Source organism: Oryctolagus cuniculus, chromosome 8, assembly GCF_964237555.1.
Source record: "Oryctolagus cuniculus chromosome 8, mOryCun1.1, whole genome shotgun sequence".
NCBI classification, from domain to species: Eukaryota; Metazoa; Chordata; class Mammalia; order Lagomorpha; family Leporidae; genus Oryctolagus; species Oryctolagus cuniculus.
This window is the reverse complement of record NC_091439.1, coordinates 107,629,326-107,655,210: the sequence shown is the minus strand read 5'-3', so window position 1 is coordinate 107,655,210 and position 25,885 is coordinate 107,629,326. Positions and strand designations below refer to the sequence as shown.

At 51.6% G+C, this 25,885-nt stretch overlaps 2 protein-coding genes across 3 annotated transcripts in view; one reads left to right on the top strand and one right to left on the bottom strand.

Annotated features, from left to right (window-relative positions):
• Positions 1-10,815, top strand: part of POLR2B (RNA polymerase II subunit B) — a 43,149-nt gene extending 32,334 nt beyond the window's left edge. For both annotated transcript variants that reach the window (XM_002717160.5, XM_051820239.2), the window contains exons 17-25: positions 148-244; positions 815-909; positions 1,965-2,215; positions 2,300-2,389; positions 2,591-2,698; positions 3,761-3,874; positions 4,545-4,705; positions 10,122-10,317; positions 10,590-10,815. In XM_002717160.5, the coding sequence (XP_002717206.1) occupies positions 148-244; positions 815-909; positions 1,965-2,215; positions 2,300-2,389; positions 2,591-2,698; positions 3,761-3,874; positions 4,545-4,705; positions 10,122-10,317; positions 10,590-10,679 (1,202 nt within the window). In that variant the 3' untranslated portion in view covers positions 10,680-10,815. The remainder of the gene's footprint in view (positions 1-147; positions 245-814; positions 910-1,964; positions 2,216-2,299; positions 2,390-2,590; positions 2,699-3,760; positions 3,875-4,544; positions 4,706-10,121; positions 10,318-10,589) is intronic.
• The window catches only part of IGFBP7 (insulin like growth factor binding protein 7), a 65,245-nt gene continuing 50,099 nt past the window's right edge, over positions 10,740-25,885 (bottom strand). The window contains exons 2-5 of the mRNA XM_051820240.2: positions 19,030-19,139; positions 12,632-12,748; positions 12,036-12,162; positions 10,740-10,974 (exon numbers count right to left, since the gene is read on the bottom strand). Coding sequence (XP_051676200.1) covers positions 10,955-10,974; positions 12,036-12,162; positions 12,632-12,748; positions 19,030-19,139 — 374 coding nt within the window. The 3' untranslated portion in view covers positions 10,740-10,954. The remainder of the gene's footprint in view (positions 10,975-12,035; positions 12,163-12,631; positions 12,749-19,029; positions 19,140-25,885) is intronic.

The window sequence follows — 25,885 nt, the reverse complement described above, 5'->3', positions numbered from 1 at the left end:
TTTGCACCAAATAATGACCTTTTAATTCTATTTTCCATGAACTTTTTCAAGTAGCTTTGTATATGGAATGAAAGCTTTTTTTAAAAAAGAAAGTTTTTGCTTGAGTCCCAGATGATTCTTTAATGCATATTTTTAAATTCCCTGTAGGCATCAACTCAATTGTGGCCATCGCCTCATACACTGGGTATAACCAGGAAGACTCCGTGATTATGAATCGTTCTGCTGTAGACCGAGGCTTTTTCAGGTCAGCCTTTTAGAAAATCTGTCAAAACACAGAGGCAGTGGAAATATAAATTTTTAATTGAAAGTATTTAAAATAGGTTTGAATGTGTTGTACGTACTCTAGAAAGTGAAAGGCCTGGTTGATGGCCACCAGCAACTGAAGATACTGCTTGTGTCTTGGGCTATTTGGATGTGAATAGTTTGAATCTTTTTTTGGTAGGCAAATATATTTACATTCAGATAATATAGAAGAATGAAAGTGAACTCCCTGGAAACTTTGAGCAGACCTTGGGTGACCAGGGTGATCAGGTTGTTGTGGAAGGGATTCTTGGGTTAGGTAGGAGGTTAGGCTCTGTGCCCTTGGGTCCTTCTTCCTCCTACCCATAATTTCAGTTAGTTGAGGTTATGTGTCAGATGTAACATGCATAGCCCTTGTGATAGCATTTAGGATTTAACCTCATCCCTTGATAGCTACTTTGTGTCAGATTCATGGTTTAAACTGGGTCCAAATATTAATTCAGTGAAAAGTTGGTTGGAGTATTCTAAGCCCTGTTAGAAAATAGAAGTTACCTCTGGAACCATGTATTTGTAGGTCTGTTTTCTATCGCTCATACAAAGAACAGGAGTCGAAAAAAGGATTTGATCAAGAAGAAGTTTTTGAGAAACCCACCCGTGAAACATGCCAGGGTAAGTGACACCAAGATTTAAATTCTGGAATTCATAGTTAAGTTACCGTGGTTTTCCTAAGTAATTTTGCTGAGGGTGTCTCACTGTGCTCTTGTTAATTTTTTGTAGTCATTGCTAGTGTTCACATTTAAGAAAATGTTAATTTCCAGAAGGCCTTGCCCTTGGCCTTTTGTAGCAGGGGCCTTGCTTCAGACCTTCCCTGCTGGTAGGCTGGGAATGAGGGGGAAATTTAGGAAATCAGAGACGTCATGTGACTTTGGGGCACACCTCACAACGCCAGTCCTGCTTGTTCTGTGTCTGTCTGTCCTTCAGTTGACACATTGATATCAACCCTCTACACTGTGGTAAGAACATAATGATTTTTCAACCACAGTATTTGTAAACAGTAAAAATAAATGACAGGACATTTACCACTTGTTGTTTCTTCTAAAAAACTCAAACTCCCCAGCTACTTGTTTCGTAGTAAGTAGTTCATTTAAGAGCTGCTTATGCAGTGGGGTGGATGGACGTCTCAGGGCTCTGCTGTGATTTTGACTCCTGATGGCGTTGCCTGGTGTGTAATGTGTTTGTTCCCGGTAGCATCTTCCGGGTCCTCCATTTCTGTGGGTGGTTCTCAGTGTTGGTGAATTGGTATTTAGTGGTGTGCAGATCACATTTGATGAGATGCACAGTTTCTGTGGAAGAGGTGTGCCCAGGGCATAGATACTGTTTCACACCTCCCATGGGGATCAGATGATGGTGGCTCACTTACCCAGTCACTCAGCGATGTCTGTCGTGGGAGAGTCTGATTTACCAGTGTGCAGTGTGGTGTTCTTTTTCTTTGTAAACTTTTTTCTTCGTAGGCTATGGTATTACAGGGTTCAGAATAGTATGTAATACTTGGAATAAGGGCAATACGTCATCACTAAGCATGGTTCATAGTGTTAGAGAACTCTCTGTCTTGCAGCTGATTCAGGTGTGTGGTTTTTAGTCTTTGTTGGCAAGTATGTGACCTTTTTAGTGCTTTTCTGTCTGGTAGCAACATTTCAGGAAATCCTGTGTCCATCTCCCCACAGGCATGAGGCATGCTATTTATGACAAGCTGGATGATGATGGTTTGATAGCTCCAGGCGTGCGTGTGTCTGGGGATGATGTTATTATAGGCAAGACAGTCACATTGCCTGAAAATGAAGATGAACTGGAGAGTACAAATCGACGCTATACCAAGAGAGACTGTAGTACTTTCCTCAGAACCAGCGAGACGGGCATCGTGGATCAGGTCATGGTCACTCTCAACCAGGAAGGATATAAATTTTGCAAAATAAGGGTGAGTACAGGTTTAACATGTAGGTGCTTTTAGAAAGTACAGCAGTTCCACTTAATTAACTAACCTATTTTTCTATGACTCCAGGTACGCTCTGTCAGAATTCCACAGATTGGAGATAAATTTGCTAGTCGCCATGGTCAAAAGGGTACTTGTGGTATTCAGTATAGACAAGAGGTAAGTTATCTTTGATCTCCCTCACCTCCACAAATTTTGCTTTAACTTAAAAACTTTGTAATTTTCATGTTGAATAACTGTATGGACATTCCATGCTGAACAAAATTCAGGACATAAAAAATTTAGGGGTAGGGTGTTGTAATTTTGTAATGAATAGTAAGGAATGTAAGTGTCTGAGTCTCTGTAAAATTCTCTTTATAGGACATGCCTTTCACCTGTGAAGGCATCACCCCTGACATCATCATAAATCCCCATGCCATCCCCTCTCGTATGACTATTGGTCACTTGATTGAATGTCTTCAAGGGAAGGTAAGAGGTTTTTGTCAAAAAAAGTTCTAAAGCAGTGTTTCTTTCAAAACAGTGATAGATGGTTTTCCTCATGTTTGAAGCACATGCGTGTTTTTTTTTCTTCTAGACATAGGGCTTTGCTCAGGAGGTTTCCAGGGATGCCAAAAGGCCCTGTGTTTCCAAAGACATTTTAAAAGATATATATATTTCTTAAACTGTGTTTTTATTCATTAAAAAGAGCTGGTATGCACAGGTGTTCCCATCTGCTGGTTAATTCCCCAAATGCCCTTAATAGTTGTGGGGGTCCAGGCTGCGGCTGGGAGCTGGGAACTCAGTCCAGTCACGTGAGCCATCACTGCTGCTCCCAGGGTGCATTAGCAGGAAGCTGGAGTCGGGCCAGAGCTCGGAATTGAACCCAGGCACTGCTGCGTGGGATGTGGGCATCTTAAAGTCTAGGCTGAACACCTGCTCCCAGAGTTTCTTAAAAACCTGATATGGTACTTATTTTCCTACTTGAAAATTGGTTCTGCTTCTGCTTTTTTTTTAAAAAGAAATTTGCAAAGTTTTGGCCAAGTTAGAATTTTTGTAGGATATATGATATCCAACCTCTGCATACATGTATGGTTATCCTTTTGACAGTTTTTTTTTGTGTGTGTGTGTGTTGATGAAGAGTTAATTCATTTGTAGTTAGTACAGTGTGAACTAACTTTTACAGTTGTATTACCAGGTATGCATGGATTTTTCAGTAGAAGTTTTCAATTTTTAAGTGCCTTTTAAGATAGAATGGCTAGAGCCTAACATGGATAGCTTGGTTTTGGGGCATTAAAATGTCTTTGTACCTGATCCTAGCCTATTTGAGGTCTTTATAATTGAGTTTTCCCTTTTTAGGTATATGAATTTGTTACAAGTATTTTTTGTGAGATAATAAAATGGACTTTAATATAGATCAACTGTAACATAGATTTTAAGTTCAAAATAGTCCCCTTTGTAGAAAGGAATTTTTAAATTGAGTATGTTTTTATTGAGGTCTGGTTTCTTAGGAGAAACAGTGAAGCATTATTTAAAGAGAGCTTTCTTTCCAAGGTATCGGCCAACAAGGGTGAGATTGGTGATGCCACTCCATTCAATGATGCCGTTAATGTGCAGAAGATCTCTAACCTTTTATCAGATTACGGCTACCACCTCAGAGGAAACGAGGTGAGGCTCTTACTGTAGTCATTGGTTTTGTGTGTTCTTTTTTGTATTTAGGTATTACTCTTTTTTTGGTAAGATTTATTTACTTATTTGAAAGAGTTAGAGAATCTTCCATCCACTGGTCCAGGCCAAAGCCGGGAGCCAAGAGCTTCTTCCGGATCTTCCACATGAATGCAGGGTCTCAAGCACTTGGGTAATCTGCTGCTGCTTTCCCAGGTGCATTAGCAGGGAGCTGGATCAGAAATGGAGCATCCAGGTCATGCATTGGTGCCCATATGGGATGCTGGTGTCACAGACAGTGGCTTTACCCGCTATGCCCCAGCACCAGCCCCAGGTTTTATTCTTAAAAATAAAACCTTTGATTGGAGTACAGCACATCAGATATATACACAAATCATGCACAGCTTGATGAGTTTTCATGAAGTGAGCACACTGGGTAACTAGCACTAGGATGCAGAAGAGGGAATTACCAGACCTTCTGTGCCTGGAAGCTCCCTTCTCATCGCTGCTTTCCTGCCCTCTCTTGGGGGCCACTCCCTTGACTCCTGGCATTGTAGATTAGCTTTTCTGCCTTGGTCTTGATGTGGATGTGTGGATGGAACTGTACCGTATATGTAGATGCAGATATGTTGTTTGATGGTTTTAAGGCTGTGCCTCTCTGTGTCTGTCTCAGGTCCTGTACAACGGGTTCACTGGTCGGAAAATCACGTCGCAGATCTTCCTCGGCCCCACTTACTACCAGCGCTTGAAGCATATGGTGGACGACAAGATCCACTCCCGTGCCAGAGGCCCCATTCAGATCCTTAACAGACAGCCCATGGAGGGCCGCTCTCGGTATGGGGTTGGGGTGGTGGGGGCGGAGCCTCGGCCTTACCGTCACTGCTTAGACTTTACTGCAAGAAGAGCCAGGCCCTGTAGAAAGAGAGCATAGAATGAACGCCCGTGTGTCCGCCACGTCAGCAGTTATCAGTGCATGTGATTTTGTTACGTCTGTCTCCCTCCCTTCCAACCTGGTTATTTATCTAAAACTTTTAAAATCTTATTTTAATTTTATTTGAAAGAGAGAGAGAGAGAGAGAAAAGAAAGTCTTCATACCCTGGCTCATTCCCCAGATGTGTGTAACAGCCATGGCTGGGCTACGCTGAAGCCAGGAGCTAGAAACTCAGGTACTTGAGCCATCACCTTCTGCCTCCCAGCTATGCATTAACAGGAAGCTGGAGTAGGAAGTGGAGCTGGGACTGAAACCCAGGCACTCTGATATGGGGTGTGGGCATCCAAGCAGTGTCTTAACCACTGTGCCGAATACCCACTCCCACAACCCTCCATCACCGCCCCCCCCCCCCATTATTTTTAAGCATATCCTAGACACCTCATAAACGTTTCTTTCTTTTTTTTTTTTAAAGATTTTATTTATTTTATTTGAGAGTTAGAGTTACAGACAGTGAGAGGGACAGATAGAGAGAAAGGTCTTTCTTCCGCTGGTTCACTCCCCGAGCTGCACCAGTCCAAAGCCAGGAGCCAGGGACCTCCTTCCGGTCCCCCACGTGGGTGCAGGGGCCCAAGGACTTGGGCCATCCTCCACTGCTTTCCCAGGCCACAGCAGAGAGCTGGACTGGAAGTGGAGCAGCCAGGACTAGCACTGGTGCCTATATGGGATGCTGTGGCTACAGGCGGAGGATTAACCCTCTGTGCCACGGTGGCGGCCCTGTAAACATTTCTTTATACATCTATAAGCGTGTAGATCTCAAATCTCTTGTTCTAGGGTCCCAGAGTGCTTGTAGCAACTGATATTTATCAGCTAAGAAATTAAAGTTAAAAAAGATGTTAAGTATTGTTATTTTAAAAAACATTATTTTTGAAAACATTGTGTGCTAACATAATTTTAAAAAAAAGGATGAATATTTGACTTTGCAGAAGCCCCCGCTTGGGACATCTGCATCCCATATGGGAGTGCCTGGGTTCAAGTCCCGGCTCTGCTCCTGATTCTGGCGTCTTGCTAGTGCCTACTCTGGGAGGCAGCCAGTGCTGGCTCAAGTGGTTGGTTCCCTGTGCCATCCATGGGGAACACCTGGATTGGCTTCCCAACTTCAGTCTGGCCCAGTCCTACCTGTTGGATGTTTGGAGAGTGGACCAGTAGATGGGCATTCTCTTGTCTCGCCGTCTCTTTACATCTCATATATGAATTAAAAGTAAAAAATAAGGATGTGTGTTGTGCAGCAGGTTAAGCTGCCACTTGGGGTGCCCAGACCCCTCATAGGAGTGCTGGTTCCTGTGCTGCCATGATCCGGCCCCCGGCTGATGCATCCTGAGCAGCAGATGATGGCTCAGGCGCTTGTGCCCCTGCCGCCCACATGGGAGATCTGCATGGATCTCTGGGCTTCTGTGAGCATGTGGGAAGTGAGCCAGTAGGTGGAAGATTCTTTCTCACTCTCCACTCTTGGTCTCCCTCTACCTTTCAAGTAGATGACAGTAAGATAAACATTTAAAAGTACTTCCCACATAAATTTAGGGGCAGGAGTGACACTGTGTATGTGTGCACGGGTCGCTCTAGAAAGCAGGCTTCCTGGAGGCAGCTGAGTTCTCGTGTTTCCTTCTAGATTCCTTCCAGGGCAGTGGTCCATCTCACGTTCAGTATGTGAGGGAATGTGACCTCAGACAGACATGTGGGAGCAAGAGGGAGAGATGGTCTGGATTTTCAGATAATTGCAGGAAGTCTTCGATGTTGTACCACAACGAGAAGTTACATGTTTTTGGTTTTGGGTGTTTTTTTTTTTTTTTTTAATTATTTATTTGAAGGTCAGAGTTACACAGAGAGGGAAAGAGAGGCAGAGAGAGAGAGGTCTTCCATCTGCTGGTTCATTCCCCAGTTGGCTGCAATGGCCGGAGCAGCACCAGTCCGAAGCCAGAAGCCAGGAGCTTCCTCCAGGTCTTCCTGTGAGGGTGCAGGGGCCCAAGAACTTGGGCCATCTTCCACTACTTTCCCAGGCCACAGCAGAGAGCGGGATGGGAAGTGGAGCAGTCGGGACTTGAACCGGTGTCCATATGGGATGCCGGCACTGCAGGTGGCAGTTTACCTGGTTTGCCACAGCGCTGGCCCGAGTGGTTTTTTTTAGATATTTATTTGAAAGGCAGAGAGAGAGAGAGAGAGAGGAGAAAAGAGCTTTCATATGTTGGTTCATTCCCAAATGGCCGTGGCAGTCAGGCTAAAGCCAGGAACTCCACTCTCACGTGGGTGGCAGGGCCCGAGGACATGGGCCTTCTTCCACAGTCTTCACAGGTGCTTTAGAAGGGAGGTAGATAGGAAGCGGCGATGTTGGGACCCAGACCGGTGCTCTGATGTGGGGTCTGGCATTGCAACTGGTGGTTTAACCAGCTGCACCACAGTGCCCACCCCGAAGTTGTAGTTTTAAAGGTGGTTATGACAAATCTGGAGCCGCTGTCAGCGAACCTTTCATGTTACGCTAAACCCATTGTGGGGCCAGTGTTGTGTCGTAGGGGTGAAGCTGCCGCCGGAACACCAGCATCCCTTATGGTGCCAGTTCATGTTCTGGGTGCTCCACTTGGTCCAGCTCCCTGCTAGTGTGCCTTGGAAAGCAGAGGGGGATGGGCCAAGTGCTTGGCCCCTTGCCACCACGTGGGAGACCCAGATGAAGCTCCTTGCTCCTGGCTTCTGCCGGACCCTGTTGTGGCCAGCTGGGGAGTGAACCAGTGGATGGAACATTGCACTCACTCACTCACTCACTCTCCTCCCGTGTCACTCTGCCTTTCAAATAAATAAATCTGTAAAAAAAAAAAAAAAAATCCCATTGTGTATCTTGCACTTTGTGTCTTTTACAGTGCATCACTTTGTAGCTTAAGAGATCATTTGGTAAATACTGGCTCACTGAGTTATGCAGATTTTCAAATGACACATTTCATTCTACAGAAAAAAAAAATCACCTTTGTCTGTAAAGTCCGTGTTGCTTAACGGCAGGGCCCATTGCTGAGAAATGTGTAGGTGGTGACCTTGTTGCTGTGCAGGTGTCAGAATGCACTTGAGCAGACCCAGATGCCACAGCAGCCGCACCGGGGCTGTACACCAAGCACTGAAATGTCATTACGGGCACTTGTGCCACCACCAGCATCATTAGGAAACCCTTATTTTTTTTTTTTTTTAAGATTTATTTTATTTATTTGAAAGACACAGTTACAGAGAGAGAGAGATAAAGGGAGGGAGGGAGAGGTCTTCCATTCTGCTGGTTCATTCCCCAAATGACTACAACGGCCAGAGCTGAGCTGATCTGAAGCCAGGAGCCAAGAGCTTCTTCCGGGTCTCCCATGAGGTTGCAGGGGCCCAAGGACTCGGGCCATCTTCCACTGCTTTCCCAGGCCATAGCAGAGAGCTGGATCGGAAGTGGAGCAGCTGGGACTTGAACCAGTGCCCATATGGGATGCCGGCACTGCAGGCAGCTGCTTTACCCGCTATGCCACCGTGCCAGCCCCAATTAAACCCTTTAAGCATCAAAGCCAACAAGCCCAGAGTGGTAGATACTTTTCCAAAATACTGATTTTCGCATTAAAGCTCAAATTTTTAATCACTTAGAACAGATACTTGAATTTGCTCTCCTTGTAGTGAAAGGCTTTGTTGATTTTCTCGTCTGCCAATGCCTAAGTGGGAGTTAACGCTGTTTGTGCCAGCGTGGGTGAGGTTGCATGGTTGGTGTCAGGCGATTCTCAGGTGAGAACGCTCTCAGTTGTAAATGCAGAGTTCAGAACCTCATAGTGCCTTTGTTCAAGCATGAAAAAGGCGTGTCCTCAGGGGTTAGTGTTTTTTGTTTTTTCCCCAGAAACCTTTTATTCAGGGTATACGGACTTCATGCATTTCACAGATAGAACTTCAGGAACATAGTGACTCCTCCCACCCTACCTGCCCTTCTCCCTCCTCCCTCTCCTATTCCCATTCTTATTTTTTATGAAGATTATTTTCAGGTAACTTTATACACATAAGATTATACTAAGTAAAGAGTTAAACCAATAGTGGAAACAGGACTGTTCAAAGTCATCACATCTCGAAGTGTCGATTTCACCTCTAGATTGCCTTTTGGTGCTCTGTTAGTTACCACAGGTCAGGGAGAACATATGGTATTTGTCCTTTTGGGACGGGCTTATTTCACTAAGTATGATGTTTTCCAGTTGCATCTATTTTGTTGCAAATGATATGATTTCTTAACCATGGTGTAGTGTTCCATGGTGTATGTATCCCGTAGTTTCTTTCCATTCTTCAGTTGATGGACAGTTGGGTTGATTCCACTTAGCCACTGTCACTTGAGCTGCAGGGGATCAGGGTTTAATAAGGCTGACCGTTTGTACAGCTTCCTGGAGGGCATTAGTAAAACTGCCTCCCCCTCATTGGAGTGGCTGACTGCTGGTCAGGTCTGGCTCTGCTGCCTTGATTATACCGAGGGCCCCACAATTTGAATCACTTCTGTACCACTTTTCAAAATAATGAGCTGGCCGCCCAACAGCCCCCAGAGTTGGCTTGGTTTTGTTTTGGGATACTACAACCAGCCGGTTTTACTAATTTTGTGTATTACGAATGTTAAGTAAGTCATCACCATCTGCTTGCCTGGCCATTTGAGCAATGCCTGTCACTTCCAGGAAACCTGTAAATGTTGATCTAGATCGGCTTTTAGTTTCAGCTTTTAAGAGTGGGATTGTAGGAGGTTAAGTGAGGGGCCAGCATCCCATATGGGCCCTGGTTCCGGTCCTGGCTGCTCCATGTCCAGTCCAGCTCCCTGCTAATGCACCTGGGAAAGCAGCAGATGGCGGCCCAGTGCTGGGGCTCCTTCCACCCACATGGGAGACCTGGATGGAGTTCCGGATGCCTGGCTTCAGCCTGGACTGGCCTGCTCACAGCTGTTGTGGCCTTTTGTGAACCAGTGGAGGAAGTGTGCGCACCCCATCCCGTCCCTGCAATTCTGCCTTTCAAATAAGTAAATCAGTCTTGCAGACACGTTAAATGATAGCAAGAAAAGCCGGTACTCCACACTTTGTTGTATGTTACGAGGAAAATCATGCTATATTGAGAATCCAGTGCACCTCCTCTTTTGGGGACCTTGTAATGCACAGCACGTAGTCAGTAGCCTTCTCCCCTCCACACCAGGTAGAGAATGTGAGGACAGAAAAATGAGAGCCTCGTTTTCCTTTTCTTTGCCATTAGTCAAGGGGTGTTTGTCATAAGTAAGTGCAAAACCTGTTACTTTCTTGACAGTGATGGTGGCCTGCGTTTTGGAGAAATGGAACGAGACTGTCAGATTGCCCATGGAGCAGCCCAGTTCCTAAGAGAAAGGCTGTTTGAGGCATCTGATCCCTATCAGGTTCATGTTTGCAATCTGTGTGGAATCATGGCCATTGCCAACACCAGGACCCACACGTACGAGTGCAGGGGCTGCCGCAATAAGACCCAGGTGAGTGTGTGGATCCAGGAGGTGGGGTCATTCAGGCTGACGCGGTGTGGCGGATTTGTCTGAAAGCAAGTTTGGGTGTGGTCTGCGTGGCAGCTGTTCGTCTTCTGTACGTAACAGTGGGGGAGGGGCAGCAGTGTAAGGCAGGGGCCGGATGTGAGCCCCCGGCCGCTGGGGACGCCTCCTCGGAGGACCAGCTCTTTCCGGGGCAGGGCCGTGGGCTGCGTCCCGTGCCCCCCCAGCTCTGCTCACTACGCCCTGCTCTCCCCTTTCAGATTTCTTTGGTGCGGATGCCGTACGCGTGCAAACTGTTGTTTCAGGAACTGATGTCCATGAGCATTGCGCCTCGAATGATGAGCGTGTAGCTCCTGGCCTCCCAACAGATACTTCTGATTCGGCTTTAAAAAACGACAAATTGTACTGTGTTGCAGTGAAAAGCATTTTATTTGTTTTGTTTAATGATACGCATGTTTTTCTGTAAATAAAGTTTTGTAGATAGTCTCGATGTGTCATCCTTATGCTGGCACTGTTGTGTGAAACCAGTGGCTAAGTAAAGCGTTAGCTAGGGCCGCGTGTTAGCCGAGAGCAGGAGCCGCAGTTCCCGTGACTGCTTGCAGCTTGCCGACCTGCAGTGCTGCGGTTACAGCTCAGCACCTTCCCCTGGGCACAGGAAGAAAACGGAAACAGTCAGTTCAGACATCAGGGCCTGACTTCCTGGCACGAGGCTGACCTGTCAGCGCCTGTAGTGCTGGCCTATCCAAATGAAGGTGTCAAGTGTGCACCTGAAGCGGGCGGGGCTGGGAGCCTTATTTCTGCAGTGGAATTCTGTTCTGCCTGCACTTGACTGCCGAAAAGCTGACGCATCATGGCTCTCCCTCGGCCAAGGAACAGCGCGCACACACACACACACGCACACACACACACACTGCGGGCATTTGGGCCATTTGGGTATCTAACACCATTTGTGGGTTCAGAGTCCCACCTGTGGTTGCCTTGGCAGGCCCAGACCCCATGATTCTGTGGGCCGGACGTTCCCCACCCCTGGCCTAAAATACCAGAACCTGCAGGGGCAGGCTAGGCGCTCGAGGAGTTGAGATCTGTGGATCTGGGGCACGGGAGAGCGGCGAGGGGCAGCTCCCCTTCCGAGTTTGAATCGGGGGAGTCACTCAGGGCAGAGCTGAGACCCCAGCACTTGGCTCATACTGCTGCTGTAGGCTTCCCCGCTGGGCTGAAGAGAACCCGAGCAGACCACCTGGGCTCGGTGTCCGTGCCACAGCTGCGTGACCTGCATGGTGGGGTGGGCTGGCCCAGGCCGGCAGTGTGTGTGTGTGCTGTTCCTTGGCCTGGGGGAGAGCCGTGATGCTGTCAGCTTTTTGGTGGTCAAGTGCAGGTGGAACAGAATTCCACTGAAAACTCCATGTGGAGGGTCAAAGAGTTGCCCACAGCCATTTCCTTTTAGGTGGGAACTTAACACAGGGCCACGCAGTGGTGAAAGAGGGCACGTGGGGCCAGTCCAGGAGAGTATAGGCAAGCAAGAGCCATGGCGTTCCATCGCTGGTCTGAGCCCGCGTGCCCTGTGGGTGCCTACGGCGTTCCATCGACCGATGGTCTGACCCCGCAGGCCCTGTGGGTGCCTAACGTGACAGGATTCCACTAACAGCTCTCCCGCCTGTGAGCGACAGCGCCGCTCGTCCCCCACGGCTGCGACGTGCACGGCGTACCTTTCCGCACTGGGATCTCGTGCAAGGTGTCCACCACTGTGATCTTGGCGGACGCCGACGCCTGCCCCTGGGAGTTGGACGCGTGGCACTCGTACTCCCCCGCGTCCTCCTTGCTCAGAGGCGACACCTGGAAGAGGAAATGCGTGTTCCAGGGTGACCGGTGCCTTGGTGGCAGGGGTCCGTGCAGGGACACTGCCTGCTCTGGAAGGGGCCGCCCAGAGGAGGTGCACGGGGCCTGAGGCAGGGGGCAGCACGCCCCACAGGCACCAAGGGTCAGGTGCACAGAACGAGGACTTATTCATCCATCACTGATGGGTTAAGGCTCGGATCACTTAGCTCCCCGTGAGGCCTTGGGACTCATGGGAAGGAAAACAGTTCTTCCTTCACTGACAGTTTCTAAAGCATCCTCACCCAGGAAGCCTCAGTCAATCAATCGGCCTCGCCATCCTGGGAGGGAGGAGCGGTCGTGAGGTGGTCGGGCTGTGCCAGGGCAGAGGAAGACCGAGTGGTTTGCAGCTGGCGGACGCGGGCCACCTCGGCCAGCTCTGCTCGCGTCTCACCCCGGGATGACATTCCCCCCAGCTCCGGCAGCTTACCAGCACCCAGCCGGTCACTTCGTGCTTCTCTGGGCCACCGCGGGTCTGAATGGCCAGGTTGTCCCTGTCACCAGGCAAGAGCTCTGTCCTTTGAATTCCATAGTGCCCCCTTTTCACCTGCAGACACCAAAGGGAGGGGTCTCAATTCCTGCCTTCCAGGGAGCGCACGGGGTGCACGCCAGACCTTGTCAAGAGGCTCAACACTTAGCCCTGCTTCCGTGTCCTGAACACATATGAAAGAGATGCTCTCCTTTCTCCCCGCTTCCCTCTAAGCATGTGTGTTTTAAATGAACATGCTTTCCTGCACGTGTGGGGCTTCCCCATGGGCGCCCTTTCCCTACAAGGGCTGGCGTGGGTCTTTCCGGCCCCTGGAGATTTTGCTTCTTGGTACTGGACCAACTCACCGAGGCCTGGGACCATGGTGACCTTCATGCAACAGCCCCATCAATGGGAAGCGGCCGGCTGAGTCCACAGCCGAGGCCACTACTTTGTTCTGAGGGCCAAGGGACCACTGGATGGTTTCCTCGAGAGCCGAGATGGAAGATGGAAATGCCTGTCGGATCCACGCTGCTGTCACTGTTCTCCGGGGACAAAACGTCTGCCCCTCCCTGCGTGTGCCTGAGATGCTGAGAGAAGGCTTGGGGTGTAAACCATCCCACCGCTTCCCCTCATTTTAAAGAGCCAGCTCTGCTTATTGTATAAACTTAGGGAAATTTGCAAAAATATTTGTAAATACTTGTAAAATACTTGTAGCCCTCCACGCCTACACATTCAGCAGCCGAGTTACAGAGCACCAGTATTTCACGACTTGTGATACTGGTAAGGCTGGAAGAAAATCAACAAGGGCTGCAGAAGCAATGCGTGCTCAATCCATCCCAGACTTCTTTTAAAAAGAGCCAAGTTGTGGGGCCCACGTGGCTCAGCTGGTTAGGCTGCCGCCTGCAATGCCGGCACCCATGAGCATCAGCTTGAGACCCGGCTGCTCCGCTTCTGATCCAGCTCCCTGCCAGTGTGCCTGGGAAAGCATCGGCTGATGACTGAAGTACGTGGGCCCTGCCACCCAGCCGCAGACCTGGATGGAGTTCCAGGCTCCTGGCTTTGCCCTGAGCTGTTGCACTCCTGTGGGGAGTGAACCAGCAGATGGAAGCTGTCTCTCTCTTCCTCTCCCTCTGTTTTTCAGATAAATGTTAAAATAAAAAGGCACCAGGTCGTGTTTATTGTCATGTTTGTAGACAGAGGGCTTTGCGATCTTACAGTTTTCCTTTTCATTTCCTTCTGCAACAAGTGCATCTTCAGACAGACGGGGCCAGAGCCTGGGACTGTTTGGCCTGTGGCTTTTCCTGTGCAGGGTCCTGAGCCCACTGGTCTGGTCCCAAGCTACTGTCTCAGCTTCCAAGCGGTCCACATTTGCTCTGGGATGCCAGGCCTGGGACTCTAAGCCATGTGTGCTCTTGGCCAACTCCTACTCTACTAAGAATTCCCACCAGGACTAGCTGGACTGCCTGTTTTCTGTTTGTTTCTAGGATTTCCCCACATTGTCACTGTTTGCGAGGGAAAATCAGGTGATTTAGTGTTTCTCATATGAATGCCGTAAAAACTAGCAGATGCTTGTACTCAGTAGGCATCATTTTCTTTTTTTTTTTTTAAATTAATGAATTATTAGATAGAGAAATCCTCCGTCCACTGGTTCACTCCCTAGATATCTGCAATGACCGGAGCTGGGCCAGGATGAAGCCAGGAGCGAGGAGCTTCTTCTCGGTCTCCTACACAGGTGCAGGGGCCCAACACTTGGGCCACCCCCTGCTGCTTTTCCCAGGCGCATTAGCAGGGAGCTGGATCAGAAGTGGAGCAGCCGGGACTTGAACCTGAGCTCACGTGGCATGCTGGAGTCACAGGCAGCCTTACCCGTGATGGCATAGTGCTGGCCCCACCATGCATCTTTTTCCTTCGTTTCCCAAGAGGCAGGTAGAAAGTTTATGCTATTGCAGCTTTCTGGGATAGGTGCAGAGGGACTTCAAAAAGTTCATGGAAAAATGGGATTAAAAGATCCATTTTGTTGAAAAAAAAAAAAATAAAGTGGAATCCATGCATGTGGAGTTGTTAGAATGGACAATGTCTATTAAAAAAAAAAGTGGACTTTGATTTTGTTTGCACCAAAATCAACGTCTTTCATTCCACTTTGGGCAAACTTCCTGAAGCACCCTCTTTTTATGATGTTTTAGCGGTGCCGTCCTGGCCTACAAGGGTTTTATGTATGAGCCAATCAGAAAGTCAGGAATCCGAGGGATCTCAGCACCCAAGGTGCTGATCCTCAGGTCCTGCGGCTCTCAGGAGACGGCATTTTGGGGGTGGGCCTTGGCGCAGCAGTTTGGACGTCCCTTGGGACCCCTGCATCCCACGTCTGAGCACCCGCATTTGAGTCCCGACTCTGCCTCCAGTCCGGCTTTCTGCTGACGGGCACGTTGGGAGGCAGCAGGTGATGGCTCAGGTAGTTTAGTCTCCGCCATTCACATGGGAGACGCCAATGGAGCTCCTGGCTCCGGGCTTCCTGCTTTGGTCTGGAGCAACCCCAGCTGCTGCGGGCATTTGTGCAGTTAACCAGTGGATGGGAGCTTTGTCTGTCTCCCTGCTAAATAAAATAAATCGGAGCCAGCTCTGTGGTACAGAGGGTAAAGCTCCTGGCTGTGACACCAGCATCCCATATGGGCGCTTGTTCGAGTCCTGGCTGCTCCACTTCCAATCCAGTTCTCTGCTAGTGCTCCTGGGAAAGCAATGGAGGGGCTTGGGTCCCTGTACCCATGTGGGAGACCTGGATGGCGGTTGCTGGCTTCAGCCTGGCCTAGTGCTGGCCCTTGCGGCCATCTGGGAATTGAAACCGTGGGTGAAGGATCTCTCTCTGACTCTCCTTCTCTTTGTCACTCTACCTTTCAAATAAATAAAAGATTCCTTTAAGATGAGTCAATCAAAATTAAAAGAGGGTGTTTTGTGCCAACTAGCATGATCTCACTCTGCAGGGAAATGGCTCTTGTTAAATGTCACAGGTTCATACAACTCCTGGCATGTTTTTACAGTGTATCATGACGTCATTCAGCATATGGAAAACACGCAGAAAGAAAGGCCAAACATTTTTATATGGGAACTTTGCCTTATCTGTGTTAAGAAGCTTTCAGTGTTGAGAGCTATGTTTTGCTAAGCATAGTGGCTTCCAAGACAATCCCACAAGGATGCAGTGGGCTGCAAACGCCCCCAGGTCTAGACTTAGGAAGCCAAGGGCAGGAAGCACTTCCCACGGCCAGCGCTCACTGTAAGGACGGCCTGGCGGGAGACCCAACAAGCTAGTTCAGACCTCAGCTTCTATTTCAGCTGCAGCAAAGGACGCTCGTCCACTGCGGGACCAGTGGGACTGATGGGACCAGCCCAGGACGCCCAAGGCCGTGGCAACAGCTCCTGAGGTCGGCACAGCCCGGCCAGGGACCTGTGCCTTTCCACTGGGAAGCTGTCACCGCGCGGCAAACCACAGCTCTAGGCGGAGACATCCGCGGAGCCTGGCACTGGGGTCTGGCTTCTTATCCCTGGGAAATGAGTCCTCCGGGCCCCCGGGACCACCAGCCCTGGTGTGCTTGAACAGCCCTGCAGGGGGGTGCTGGGGCCCTGGGGATCTGCCCCACACGGTCCCTGGGGAAGGAATCCCAAGGCAGACCTGTCCCTGGTCTCTGCACACGGCAGAGCGAGGACTGAAGAGAGTACTGGGGCCGCCACCTGCAATGCTACATCCCATACGAGCTCCTCTCAGAGTCCCAGCTGCTGCACTTCCCATACAGCTCCCTGCTAATACCCCTGGGAAAGCAGCAGAGGATGGCCCAGGTGCTCAGGCCCCTGTACCCACACGGGAGACCCGCATGGGGTTCTGGGCTCCTGGCTTTGTCCTGGCCCACTCCTGGCCGTTGTGGCCATCTGGGGAATGAACCAGCCCATGGAGGGTGTCTTTTGCTCGGGGCAGGTCAGCGCAGTCTCAGCCTTTGCAGTCCCTGCCCGCGGGAGCCCTAGGAGGGATCCACACTCAGATGTCCATCAAGCCGGGCCACACGGGGGAGCCAGAGGCCAGCAGGTGAGCACCCTCAGCGGGAAGCTGGAAACTGGCACCAGCGTGCCCAGAGGGCAGGGTGGAGCCGGCGCTTCGCTCCCACTCCCCGCTGTCCCTGTTTGCTTTGGGGTTGGTTGGCCTAGGACAGTTTGAAACGAGCTCCTGCAAACTGGACCCGCCAGGCACAGGGAGGGAAGAAAGGGAGAAAGCAAATGAGCCTGAGGGCAGCAGGAGCCGGAGAGCTGGCCGGGAAGCAAGCCAGCCCCAGGTGCCTGCGTGACTCAACGTGGACACACAGGACAAAGCGCAAAGAGGCAGTGGCCTGGCGAAGCGCCGTGGATCTGGCCAAGGCCCATGTCCACTTCCTGTCCACGCCCAGGCTGAGGCTGTGTTGTCCTTCAAAGGCGAACAGGAAGGCAAAGCGAATCCCCGGGGGATGGAAGAAGTTCCCTGCTCGCACTCCCCGGAGCCAGACTGAGCGATGACGTCAGAGCGATGTCCCAAGTGGCCCCGCGCCACTCTGACCTTCAGGGGATGGGGCGGGCAGAGGGCTGCCAGCAGGGCTTCTCCACTAGGTTTCTCTGGGGTCAGGGTGGGCGCTGCTGGGCACAGGCCACAGAGGGCGTCTGCGCAGCCCTGGCGGTGGCCCCGGCGTCCTGGAGCCAAGGCTGGGCGTCCAGGCTTAGAGAGGACCCGGCGCCCAGGGGCGCCCGTTCTGTCCCACACTGCAAAGTCCCTCCGCGGCGGACTTACTACAACGCTGCGCTCTCCCTCGTGGGGCCGGCGGTCAGCACGTCCAGAGAACATTCTGCTTCCACGTGGCTTCTCCGTGCTCTGCCCCTGACCTCGACTCACTCCACAGCCCTGGCCCAGCCAGAGCCAGCCCACCCACGCCCCACGGCCCAGCGCTAGGGGATCTGAAAAAGAGCCCTGTGCCCAGGAGATGGCGAGGGCTTCCAGAGGGTCAGCCGCACGCCGACCACGGGGTCTGATGCCACGGCCAAGAGCCAGGCGAGCCATCTTTGGGCAGGAGAGGAGCTCACACTCTGAACGCCCATGGCCTGTGGTTTCCATGGGGCATACACACACGCACACCCACACCCCCCCCACATACCCATGCATACACACAGGCTCACCCACACATCTACATAGGTGCACACACACACAAATCCACACATGCATGCATACACGTGCGCACCCTCACACCCCTCACACGTCCCCCCTCCATGGGCACACATATATGGACACACACAGGTACACCCACACATCTACATAGGTGCACACACACAAATCCACACATGCATGCATACACATGCAACCCTCTCACACCCTACATGCACACCCCTCCATGGGCACACATATATGGACACACACAGGTACACCCACACATCTACATAGGTGCACACACACAAATCCACACATGCATGCATATACATGCAACCCTCTCACATCCTACATGCACACCCCTCCATGGGCACACACACAACCCACACATGCATGCACACATATGCCTACCCCCCAAAGGCATACACACACATGCACACACAGGCACATTCACAGATGTACATAGGTGCGCCTACACATACAACACATACATGCATGGACACACACAAATCCACACATGCATGCATACACGTGCACACCCTCACACCCCTCACACGTCCCCCCTCCATGGGCACACATATATGGACACACACAGGTACACCCACACATCTGCATAGGTGCACACACACAAATCCACACACGCATGCATACACATGCAACCCTCTCTCACCCTACATGCACACCCCTCCATGGACACACACACAAATCCACACATGCATGCATACACGTGCAACCCTCTCTCACCCTACATACACACCCCTCGTGGGCACACACAGGCGCATTGCACATCTGCATAGATAAATGCACACACACAACCCATACATGCATGCACACACATGCACACATCCCCACAGGCACATTCACAGATGTTCATGGGTGCACCCACACATACAACACATACATGCAGGCACACACACATGCATACCCTCTAACCCCGACATGTTCACCCCAATAGGCACACATACCCACTTAGATGCACACAGGCACACCCGCACATCTACACAGGTACACACACACACGTGAAAACACACTCAGAGGGCAGGCCTGGGTGTCCATACATCTGCTCCTTCTGCTCAGGCTCCCTGCTACAGCAGTGTCACAGGAGCAGGCATGACCTTGGGCAGCTTTGGATCCAGGGTCACTCCCATCTCTGTGCACAGCAAGAGAGCCTGCACCCTGGGACCATCTCCCCCAGACCTGGGCCACTGACCTTGTTCCAGATGAGGACAGGGGTCGGGATGCCGATGACCTCGCAGCTCAGGTACACCTGGGCGCCTGTGACGTTCCAGATGTCCTTGGGCGGCGTCACTATGGAGGGACCTAGGAGAGGGCACAAAGCAAACCCGTCTTTGAGCAGTCATTAACAGCAGTGAGCCATGTGGGAAGTACAAACTTGACCCCGTGGGTGAGGCCCCCCCTCTGAGGCCAGCTTCAAAGACCAGGCTTCCTCCTGCCCCAGCACAGTGCTGGGCTCAGCCCTGGGAAAGCTCAAATTTAAGCAAACAAACCAACTAGGAACAATTAGGAAGAAAAACTTGCTGTTGTTAATATTTTCTTTGCTCAAAGCAATTTATTTTTAATTTACCAGCTGTTTTGTATTATCTTGGACCTTCCTATTAACACAGTGAATTTTTTTGTTCCAAATATTTTTCTTCTTTTGTTTACCAGTGTCTCTGTCTTTTTTTTTTTTTTTTTTTTTTTTTTTTTTTTTTTTTTTTTTTTTTTTTTGAGGAGGAGGCAATGGCCAATCACTCCTTGGAAAACAAAGAGAGAAAAAAATCAGGGAGCAGGCAAGATGCCTGTATTGCATGCACATCAGAGTGTCAGGGTTTAATCCCTGGCCCTGGCCCCCGACTCCAAGTTCAATGCGGACTCTGGGAGACAGTGAACTGGACCCCCTGCCACCTAGGTTCTATTCCTGGGACCCAGCTCAGGCCCCAGCCCCATCCTGGCTGTTGGAGGCATTTGGGGAGTGAACCAGCAGGTAGGGACACTGTCCATCTGTGTGTGTCTCTCTCTTGCTCTCAAATAAGTAATAAACATCTGTATGAGGATATCTGAAAGTGTGCTGGGTACCAGACAAGGTCAAAGTCCCCGTCTTCAGAAGCGGAGGTTCTCAGACTGACAGGTTGGTGGTGGTGTGGCAGGGCTGAAGAGACACGCCCACTGGGGGTCAGAGAAGACAGCGCATGACTCCTGTTTCCGGGGCAGCCCGAGGAAGGCAGCTGGCTACAGAGAAGTGAGAGAGGGCTCCTTTCTCAGGGCTCTCAGTGTCTATGTCCCTGGCGGGGGGGGGGGGGGGGGGGGCAGTGGCGCACTAGCAAATGGGGGGCACCCTGAGGGCAGTGCCTGAATGCAGCAGGTTTGGGGCCGCGCCAGGTAGGCCATAGTGGCCGCTCCCCACCCTGCAGTCCTGGACCACGGCACACCCTTGTCTGTCACAGCATTGGCTATGGGCAGGTGCATAATTTGGGCCACTAAAGGGGAGTGACTCTGGGCCTGGGGTTCGCTAAAAACTATGGCTCCTGGGCTAAACCTGGCCCAGCACTGGTTTTTGCATAGTCCACAAGCCAAGAATGGTTTTTATGCTCTTATTTATAACTTAAAAATTCAGGGGCTGGCACTGTAGCGTAGGGGGTAAAGCTTCTGCCTGCAGTGCCGGCATCCCATATGGGCGGCGGTTCAAGTCCCTGCTGTTCCACTTCTGATCCAGCTCTCTGCTATGGCCTGGGAAAGCAGTACAAGATGGTCCAAGTGCTTGGGCCCCTGCAACCCATGTGGAGACCCGGAAGAAGCTCCTGGCTTTGGATCGGCGCAGTTCTGGCTGTTGCAGCCACCTGGGGAGTGAACCAGCGGATGGAAGACCTCTCTCTCTGCCTCTGCCTCTCTGTAACTCTGCCTTTCAAATAAATAACTAAATCTTTAAAAAAATTCAAAGAAGTATTTTATTGCTTTGACAGGCAGAGACATAGAGAGAAAAGAGAGTGAGTGAGCGAGCTCCCATCTGCTGATTCACCCAAATGCCTACCATGACTGGGACTGCACCAGGGCAGAGCCAGGAGCGGGGCTCTCAACCCAGGTCTCCCGCACGGGTGGCAAGAATGGAACTGCTTGAGCCATTACTGCTGCTGCCCAGGCTCTGCACTGGTTGGGGGCTTGAAGCAGATATAGAACCAAGGTGTGGATATCTTAGCCATGAGGCCAAATACACATTCCTTTGGGTTTTTAAATGATTAAAAACAACTTTAACGGTAGTATTTCATGACATGAGAGAAATTCAGGAAGTTCCCATTTCAGTGACCATGAAATAAAGTTTTATTGGGACCAGCCACACCCCTTCCTCTACCCATCTTCTGATACTTTCCTGCCACCACAGGGGTGTGGGGCAGGTGCAGCTGAGACTGTGGCCTAACACCCGGGCGGTCTGGCCCTTTACAGAAGGTGTGTGATTCCTGCTCTACTCAAACACAGGGAGACGCCAGCCTAAGGCAGGTGTTGCCAGAAAGGCTCGGGGCGCCCAGCCTCACACGTTCCCAGGAGCTGGCATCAGCAAGCCCACGGGGTGCCTCTGGCGCTGCGACACGGTGGTGCCGGGGGAACCAGCAGACGCTGGCTGCACTTGGGGCTGTCCCGCTGCTCCTCCCCCCCAGGGAGGCAGCTTTGGGAGAACACACGGACCTGCACACCTGCTTCTCCCGGTCAGTGCTCCCTTCTGCTGGGATCAGCCCCAGGACCCTCAGAGTGGAGGGCAGCTGTGGCTCGGCCTGGTCTCAGCTCTTGCAAGGGTTAAGGCTTCCTTCTGAATGTCCAGGGGTCTAACTGTGGGGCCATGTTGCGTCAGAGTCCTGGGAAAGGCACAAGCTTGCCTGGGGGCCTGGAGCGCTTCCCGGCCTGACCAGCTTCCGGGGGACACGCGGCCTCCCCCTGCAGCGGCCGCTTCCAGCCCACCCTTCGTTCCTTGAGATGGAAAGGAAATGACCCGGTCTGCTCAAGAATCAGAAGTGGATTATTTTTTTTTAATCCCTCGGGAGATTTTTATTTTTACCCTGGGTAAGAATGTGCCGAGCCAGCCCAGTTCTGCAGGACCTAAATATATTCGCTGCTTCCTCCAAACTGTAAGTCTGGCTCCCAGGGAGCCATCATCTTGGCACAAAGCGGACATGGGCAGCGCAGCACCGGGGCGGTGCCATCCTGGGCTTTCCTAGTCTCCATGTACCAACGTGGCCCCCTCACCTCCCCAGGCTACCCTAGGATTTGGACACTTCTGTGCCAGACCTGGTGGGCTCTGAACCCCTTTGTCCCGTGTCTCTGAGGGTCCCAGGCTGCTCCATCTCCTTCCCACCCACAGGCCTGGCAGGAGGCGCTCCGAGCTCAGGGATGTCCAGGGAAGGCTCTGGGGAGAACTCAGCAGTGCACACCGCAGGCTCGGGGCCACGGCTCCCCCAGCAGAGCAGCGCAGGGTGTGCGAGATGCTGGGGTCAGGAGGCTCTGTGCCTTGTGGCAAAGCCCTCCTCCTAGCCCGGTTCCATCTGCCCAGGCCAGTCCTGGTGGCGGAGTCGTAAGCTTGGGTCAAGGGCAGCGTCTGGGGTGCAGCTGCAGGAGGTCTAGCCTGGGACTCTCCAGATACCCTGAAGCCGGCCTCGGAGCCCGCCATGGCCTCACTTGCACAGCTGCTCTTACTTAAAACAGTCCAGTGGGCTTCTCCGGTCAGTGCTCCCAGCCAGGGTCCCGTGTTAGAAATCTGCACCCAGCCCAATGCTCCAAAGGGCTCCTCTCTCCTTCCACAACTTTCACGTTCTATCTTTTCCATGTAGGAAATGTTTCTGGCCCAACTTGAGTTAATCTGCGTGATGCTTGGAGGTTAAGCTCCAAGTTCCTTTTCTCCCCCAACAGCTATGCAAGTACATTTGTGGAAAAGACCATCCTCGGGGCGGGCATCCCGGGCGCAGCTGGTTAAGCTGCTGCCTCTGATGCTGGCATCCCATATCAGAGCGCTGGTTCAAGTCCTGGCTGCTCCACTTCCAATCAGCTCCCTGCTGATGGGCCGGCGAAAGCAGTGGAAGATGGCCCAAGTACTTGGGCACCTGCCACCCACATGGGAGGCCCGGATGGAGTTCCAGGCTCCTGGCTTGGGCCCCGCCCAGCCCTGGCTGTTGTGGCCATTTTGGGGAGTGAACCAGTGGATGGCAGATCTCTCTATTTCTCGCTCTCTCTCTGTAATGCTGCCCTTCCCATAAAGAAATAAATAAACCATTGACAAGAAAGAGACAAGACTACCCTCTTCCCGCTGAATCATGAATCGTGCCTTGGCAAACCCACTGAGCATACACGTGTGGTCCCCTTCTGGGCTCTAATTCCATCCCCGCACCAATGACCATGGAATAATCTAGAAATCAACCATCCAACATTGAAGCAGCAGACAGGGGCTGATCTCTGAGTTCAGTCTCCCTTCCCATTCTCTTCTTATTCCAAAAAGCAGAACATTCCAGGAGAAGCAGGGATACCCATGGAACCCAGGAACCTCTCTCTGAGTCACTGCTGGGCTGCAGGATCAGAGAACGCAAGCTGTGGGCTCCCCCTTCTCAGCCCTCCCAGCCTTTGGGGTCCACAACAAAGCCTTGGACAATGGAACAGCACTCAAGCTAGTCTGAGAACACGAATCCATTTTTCAGCTCTGCTACCCGGGTGTTTCTAGAATGCTACAAGATCTCTGTGTATTTACTGATTGCCGGCAGGGTGACAGGGCAGCAGGGGCCATTAGGAACAGCAGCTGCATGTTTACAAAAACCCCTGGCTATTTCAAATATCCGCAAACACAGGCTGGATTCAGTAACGCCAAGAGAAACTCGATAAACAACATCTAAACGGGAAAGAGAGAGACCTGGAGGGTTTGGTAGGCAGCCTCTGGCCCAGTGCGGAGGCTGAGCGGGAGGCGAGCCACAGACCACCTGGCGCAGGTGCAGGCGGGGCGGCCTCACCTGCACTTCCTGTGCCCGCGGAGTCCAGAGGGGAGCAGCTTTTCCCACTCCCCCGGTTCAGAGCCAGCACCTGGAGGACTCTGCTTACTAAGCTCCGCCTGGTTCTCTGCAAATGCCCGCGATAAGTGGGGGGAACAGAGCAACCCCTTGTGAAGGCTGACGTGACGTGACGTGACGTGACAGCGACAGGCAGGGAGCCGCCGAGGCGCGTGCAGAAGAGGTGGTGAGAACGTTCTCGACAGCACCACACCCCCCTCCTTCTCTCCAAAAACCCAGCACCCCACGCACGCCGTGGATGAGCAACCTCACTGCTCACTGACACCTCGAATCCACGCTATCCAGCAAAGCCATTCCAGAAGGTTCTACCTGGGGACAGCGCTCGGCTCCGTGACTCTGTAGCACACCACTGCTCCTTCCCCTCCACCTTGCTTCCGAGGACAAAGCAGATCCAGAATTTCTGTCTCCTTTAAGGATAAAGGCGTTTGCCGTGGCCTCAGCCCATCTTCTCACGTGGGAAGCTCACGCTTGGTGCTGCCCGGGCTAACGACGTGGCCGTCTGAGTCACGCTCAGGGTTGGGATTCCACTGAAAGCAAGTCACACGCTCTTTCAACGTACAGGGACCCAGGTGAAGGCCAGGCCCAGTTATTTATTTTTCCACACTCTGGGTCCATTCAGGATCTCAGGCTGCTCAGCTGTGCGTCCAGCAAACATCCTGTCCATGGAGTGGCTGACCGCCCGCTGCCTTTGCTCTGTGTCCACCCCGGGGCTGGGTCACAGAGCAGCTGTGCTGCCCACAGTGCTGCCTGGGGCTGTCCCCAGGCCACGGTCATGCCACGGCCCTCCCCACTGCAAACCCACTCACGCCTCTCTGCCTTGGATGACTGTCCCGAGCCAGTGCCTCCCGCCCTCCTCTCTCCTCCTCACAGAGCTCGGTCTCTTCCGATCTGTCTCAACCCTCCAAGTTCATTTTCTGGCTTCCCTATTTTTCGTATCTCTTGCCCAGCACCCGCTCTCCACCTCTTCTTTTTAAACTCTTCTTGAAGGGAAAGAACAAGATGGGGAGGAGGGCGGCAATGTGGCGATCCGCCCCCTATGATGCCAGCATCCCATGTAAGCACAGGTTCGAGTCCCGGCTGCTGCACTTCCAATCCAGCTCCCTGCTAATGTGCTTGGGAAAGCAGTGGAAGATGGCCCAGGTGCTTGGGCCCCTGCCACCCATGTGGGAGACCCGGATGGAGTTCCAGGATCCTGGCTTTGGCCTGGCCCAGCCCTGGCTACTGTGGCCATTTGGGGAAATGGAAGACCTCTTTCTCTAACTTTGCCTTTCAAATAAATAAATAAATCTTAAAAAAAAAAAAAAAGAAAAAAGAAAAAAGAAAAAGAAAGAAGGGAAAAAGAGGTAGAGGAAGAGAGGGAGAAAAAAAGAAAACACGAAATAAAGATGGCCAGACGGTGACATTGTGGCCAGAAGAAGCGAGCTGGATGTTAGGGAGGGGATGAAAATTCAATTTAGTGAATCAGTGCCACCTTAGCCTAGACGGATGGGCGTGTGGCACAGTGGTTACCATGCCGGCTGCAGGCCTGCTTTGAGCTCTGGCTCCTCTGCTTTCAATCCAGCCCCCTGCTAATGCACACTCCGGGAGGCAACAGGTGACGGTTCAGGTACTTGGATCCCTGCCACACAAGTGGGAGACCCAGGTGGAGTTTTGGGCTTCTGGCTGGTCCAGCTCCGACTGTCGAGGGCATCTGGGGGAGTGGACGAATGGATGCAGTTCTCTCTCTCTCTCTCTCTCTACCTGTTTCCATCTCTCTGGGCTTCAAGTATAAATAAATAAATACAAATCTGCTTTGAAAGGTACCCATACGTAGAAGCCGTGAGAGCTCCCGTAGGGTCTCCCCCAGGTTTGCTGCCTCCTCTCCCGCTCTGCTCTGCGTTCTTCCAGACACCCCTCCCCTGGGGGCGCTCGATCATATTCTGGGAGTAGCCACGTCACTGGAGACACACAAGGGATGGGTTTAAATGTGGAATATTACAGCCGGGTTCTGGGCAGTCCTCATGCAACACTCAAATGTCAGGAAGAAAAGAC